We start from the raw sequence: 5723 nt of genomic DNA, 5'->3' as shown, positions 1-5723 counted from the left end.
AATCAGTTGTCTCTGTTTCTTGAAATTGCCCTTATTTTCCTCTGCTGTCTTTAGGTATTTCTTTTGGATTTTTTTTTTTTCTCTCTCCAGCAGTTTTACTATGGTAGGCCAAAGTATGCTTCCTGAATTTGCACCTTGATGGTTTCCATCAGTTTTGGAAAATTCTATGTTGTTTTCTTTTTATATTTTCCTTCTCTGCATTCTCTCTTCAGAGATTCAACTTACCTGTAGTTTGAACATAAATTTCTTACGTTATCTTCTCCATTTTCCGTCCTTTTCATCTGCTGGCCCTGGCTTTGTGAGGCTTGGACTGTGTTGGACTGGTCCCCCGTCCTGGGCAGAGCCTTTCCAGATCCCCCACCTGAGAGCCCCTGGTGTGCAGTCCACAGGGCTTGTCCTCTTTGGCAGCTGCTCCCTCACTGAGTAGCTGCAGCCTCCTCGTGGCTTCTTAGTTTTTGCCCTGAGTAGGTTAAGAACTTAGCAAATGCTTTGAGAAGAAAGCTTGTGAGTGTCAGGCTCACTGCTTTCTGGGGTCTCTGTTTTGCTAGCCTTTATGTCTGCTTTTTCTCTCTAACCTATGAGGTTGCCGACTGGTCCTTGACGCTTCTCTTTTCCAGCAGTGGACCTTTGCCCAGGCTTCTCAGCATCTAGAGCAGGTGCTTGACCTTGGCACTGCTGACTCTGCATCTGGATGGTTCTTTGCTCTGGGGCCATCCTGCATTGTATTGTGTTTGGCCGCATCCTTGGTCTCTACCCACTCAATGCTGGGGCACCCCTTTCCTCTCCATTGTAGCAATCAAAAATGTCTCCAGACATTGCCAACTGCCCCCCTCTTTGAGAATCACTGTCCTCAAATTCTCAGTGTCTACGAGGTCAAAATTGTACACGAATAAAAGGATCCATTCAAAGTATCAGACTGACCAGTGGACTTGAACAGAGTAATAAAAGTTTATGGATATTTTTCCTATTCTATATTGCACGTAACCTTTAAGAAAGTACCACTTTACTGAGTTTTGGTGTAGTGTCAAAGATTATCCATAGTAATCTACAACGGCTGTTAAAATACTTCTTGTAAACTATGTACTCACGCAAGGCTGGGTTCACTTTATATACTTCGACTCAGACGGCACATTGCAGATCAGATAAAGAGGCACAGAGGAGAACCCTTCTGTCCTCCAGGAAGCAGACATTACAGAGATTTGCAGAAATGTAGAACAGGGCCACTCCTTACTGTTTCCATTTAGAAAGTATAGCTGTTTTTTATCTTTAAAAATGTTATAGAACAGATAATTAAAGTTTAAAACTTCTCAGGTTTTTTTTTTTTTTTGGTAGCTGCCTCACCCAGTGAGGAGCCCGACACGGGGCTCGAACTCACAACTGTGAGATCATGACCTGAGCCGAAATCAAGTCAGATGCTTAACTGACTGAGCCACCCAGGTGCCCCTAAAATTTTTCAGTTTTAGTAGTGGTATTAAATATTTGATATTCAGTGGTAAATATTGCCATGTGTGACCCCAGGGGGCTCTTGGTGGGGTTCTGGCCTTGCCAGGCCACGTCCTCACAGCAGCAAAGTCACGGCTCTGCAGAAGTGCTTTGTTTGTGTGGGCATTTTCTCATTTCTGGGGCAGAGGTGGTTTGCCACAGCTATTTCGTGTATTGTTGCAAAGTGTAAGTCCTTCACTCCACACTCTTTCTAAGATGTTAGTCATCGCTGTTCTTATTCTTTCTCAATCATTTTAATATCTAAACATCACATAAAGTTTTTGTAGATAGCTATCAGTTCTAAGACTGTCTTTCGATCCATAATTGCAGTAATTCTAAAATTAAAAACAATGTTAATCCTAGCACATGTCTCGTGCCCTGTTTTGGATAAATAGCTTATATAGTATTGTTCTAATAGATGTTTTTGTTTTTTGTTTTTAAATAAGCTAGTACCTTGGGAATGTTAACAAAATATAGTCCTCACCATGTGATGAACATGCTTCATTAAAAACTCATGCAAGTATTTACTAAGAGCCAACAGTTAAATTTTTAACAGAATGAGGAGTATGTTTATTATTCATTTGTGACACTGATTATTACAAATAGTGTCACTCCTCTTTGTTAAATTAAAAAATTAAAGAAGTATTCTGTTAAAAAAAAGGGTTTCAATATCTTCTTTGTAGTTTCCTGGCACTCCTATCTTTTAGATGATTTTTTTTTTAGTGGGAAAGGTTATTGAAAAATTGCATTGTTAGAAATTATTTCCACCTTCATTATATGGCCTATTTATGTTCCTTTCTTTCTAATTCTGCCATTATTTATAAAGGCAGAAATCATCAAATAATTTTCCCATTTACATTTTAATGGGCTTATATTGATAAATTATGATGTCAGAAAACTGATAGAATCAGGAAAAATACTGAGTGGCCTTCTCTTCTGTGTGGTGTTCAAATTGTGCGTGCTCAGGGGAGAGAAGAGCCATGCGTCCAGGTCCTTGTGTGTTTCCTTCTTAGCGACTCTTCCGTGAACACCGGGCTTAACATTTTATCTTACTCTCTCCCCCAAAACTCTTCACCTGGCTCTGCCTGTTTTTTTTCTCTGCCAGCATGTTGCCCGCCCTGCATAGGAGGGAGGCCTCACAAGGACAGCCATCCATCTCTTTAGTTTGGTGTTTGTCACTGGAGTCTAGGATGTTACGTTCTTGCAGAATGAAAAATAGAGTAAAACAATGAAGGGAGTTAAACATGTGACCTTTTAATATGTTAAGTGAATTATACTTTGTTACTAAGAAATTGCAGATAGACTATAAGCTTTGTGTTTATATATTCTACTGTTAGGATTGTTCCAAGGAACTTAATAAAATTTCTTTGCAGTACAATGTTACAAAATAGGTTAACTGTATTCTAACTTTAAATACCCTAAATTACTTAACTTAAGTGAGTAACAAATTCAAATATAGCAAATTTTTTTTTCTATACTGCTTTGGATCCTCTAGGCTTGATTGTTATAAATATAAACACTGTGTTTTTGACTTCTTATTTAATTTTAGGTTACCAAGGAAGACTTTGCCACATTTGATTATATACTATGTATGGATGAAAGCAATCTGAGGTAATCACATTTTTTAAAGGGTATTTCTGTTCAACTCTCAGTTCAGTAATAAGCCAGTTGTTTGTTGTCGAGAATGATTTTTTTATTATCTTTTAAGTTTTAAAGGTAGTGATGGTCAGAACATACAGAATGATCTGTTTAGAGTAGTAAGAAACCAGTGAGGAACTGAGAACTGTCTCCCAGGTGTATTTACACAGAGACACGCTTTCAGGTAAGGGAGAGCCTGGTTGGCAGGGTATGACCTGAAGGCTGGCTGGGCCGTGAGCACTTTCCTAGAAGGTGGGGTTGGTTTTACAGGAGAGCGATGATTCCGCTGCTTTAGCGATTCATGGGCTGTGTGGCGTTTTACTGTGTTTCTCACGTTATCCCCCCATTACTGCTGCCCCCAGCCCCCAAAAAGGAAGACGGACAAAAAGGGAAACTTTAGTCTCTGAACTGTTGATTGCGTTAATGGATATAAAAACGAAAGCAGACAGACTGGGGTATTAGGTCACAGTGGCTAGCTGTGCTGTGGCATGTATTAGGTGCTCTGCTCACCAAAGCACTTCACCCTCGCTCTGCGCCTTATCAGAGAGGCACGAGAGATTAAGTTACTTGCCCCAGTTCACAGAGGGAGCAGATTGGTGTGGTGGAATGTTAGCCTCGGCTTTGTGAAACAGAGCCTGACGTGTGTCTCACACGAACCGTACTCAGCACTGTGCCCTGTCGCCTTGCTCGGGGACGTGCATGTGGGCAACAAGGAACTTTGTGGCACTTCTTGAGTGAGCTTTGTGTGCCTGGCACAGTGCCAGGCCCTGGGAAGCAAGGTTGAGGAGTTGTGGGTGCTGCCTACCCTTGAAGTATACAGTCTGGCCTGGGCTCCATGTATTCACCCAGAATTAACCCTGACAGTATGATACCATGCAGTCAGGCCCAGAACAGGTGATCACGATGTATTCTACAGATGCTGAAGCTAATGCCGGGTAAGTGACCCAAGGGAGTCGTAAGGCCGGGGCCCTGTGCCCCTTTGTCACCCCGCCACTTTACTGTTCACTGTGCTGAGAAGCAAGACCTCAGCCCGCCTGCCACCCCTCCGCACTCTGCTGGCACAGAGAAGGACCAGGATGTGCCCCCAGTAGGACTGCAGGGATTTCTTCACTGAAATCAGTGCTAGTTCACAAGGGTTCCACGTGTTTTATGAATAGAAACTGTTTCTGCTTTTAATTGCCTTTGTAGGAGTGTGCAGATACGGTGCCCAGCTCTGCTTCTGTTTTTATGAATCAGGAGCATCACTAAAATACATACATGTTCCATTTTTGTCTTTCAGTTGTTGATTTGTTTAGTTCTCACTTTGCTCGCTTACAGGTGTTGTGGGTAGCAGTGCTGTGCTCAGTAACACAGTGTCCAGGGTGGGGGGTCGTCCAGAGCAGGGTCTCTGGAGAGCAGCTGGAGTCCGAGCTTCAGCCTGGGCTGCTCTGGGGACGCGTTCTGTTGCTCCGAGGCCTGGCCAGCCTTTCCGCCACACCAGCATGGTGTCTGACTCATCCTAGGTGCTCAGTGGGGCTTTGTCAACTAAATGGAGGAATGATCAAAATGCAGCTGAGGAACTTGCCGCTTTACTTGGCTGCCACGTGAGCGCAGGGGGCGGAGGCGGCAGAGCCCGGTCAGAGGCTGGAGGAGTAAGAGCAGGAGAAGGGGTTGAACAGGGAGCCTCGCTGCATGAAACGCCGTGTCCAGACACTTTGGGATGGGATTGGCAGCCCTTTGGGACTTGGTTCATGTGGCTTCTTGAGTTACATTCTGCCACCTTTATTTAGTGTCTGGAATAGCAGCTTTTTGATGTAATTGTCTCACCATGTATTTCACAGGAGGATACATCATTGTTGTCTGACTTAGGGATGCATATTTTGTGTAAAAGCATTTGTGAGAATGTGCCGCCTTCGCAAACCCTCCTGCCGGCATCGGAAACCTGTGGCTGGGAGGGTCACACAGGTCTGCCACGGGTTTGGTTTCCTTTTTAAATCAGGTCACGCTTGCTGGGTTTTGATGTGGATATTTCATAAAACCCTAGCAGATGTCCCTGTTTAACTTGAAACCATAGATCAGAAAACTAAGTTCATGTTTCAATTTTACAGAGACTTGAATAGAAAAAGTAATCAAATTAAAAACCGCAAAGCTAAAATTGAACTACTTGGGAGCTATGATCCACAAAATCAGCTCATTATTGAAGACCCCTATTATGTAAGTACACCTCTCATTTCTGTCCTGATGCTGGTGTACATGGGGATCATCATGTGGGATGAGCCCGGGTGTGTGTCCTGCCATGTGCAGTAACAGATTAAGGTTCTCCTAAGAGCATTTTGTTATGCAGGCTTTGTTATTTTTTCTTCCCCTGTGCTTTCAGGGGAATGAGTCCGACTTTGAGACTGTCTACCAGCAGTGTGTGAGGTGCTGCAGGGCCTTCCTGGAGAAGGCCCGCTAATGCCACGCCCGTTCTCCCCACAGCCCCCGGCTGGGCCCCGCAGGCTCTGCTGTGAGGTCGCAGCTGTTTCTTCAGTTGACCCTCGGTTTCTCACCTTAAATAATTGTAGATGGAAATCAGTTATTGTATCTGACAGACAAATAAATAAAAATGTTTCATCCAGACAGTT

The 5723-nt window shown here is 43.5% G+C and overlaps 1 protein-coding gene across 3 annotated transcripts in view; it reads left to right on the top strand.

Annotated features, from left to right (window-relative positions):
- Nucleotides 1-5723, top strand: part of ACP1 (acid phosphatase 1) — a 15075-nt gene extending 9352 nt beyond the window's left edge. For 2 of the 3 annotated variants that reach the window (XM_031033139.2, XM_031033138.2), the window contains exons 4-6: nt 3032-3093; nt 5208-5313; nt 5477-5723. In XM_031033139.2, the coding sequence (XP_030888999.1) occupies nt 3032-3093; nt 5208-5313; nt 5477-5554 (246 nt within the window). In that variant the 3' untranslated portion in view covers nt 5555-5723. Of the gene's footprint in view, nt 1-3031; nt 3094-5207; nt 5314-5476 lie in introns of those variants that run through there. The other variant, XM_006737959.3, reaches the window with a different exon arrangement.

The sequence above is a fragment of the Leptonychotes weddellii genome, chromosome 10 (assembly GCF_054177405.1).
Source record: "Leptonychotes weddellii isolate Sample4059 chromosome 10, ASM5417740v2, whole genome shotgun sequence".
Classification (NCBI taxonomy): Eukaryota; Metazoa; Chordata; class Mammalia; order Carnivora; family Phocidae; genus Leptonychotes; species Leptonychotes weddellii.
The sequence above is the reverse complement of the archived record's forward strand: the minus strand, read 5'-3'. Positions and strand labels throughout refer to the sequence as shown.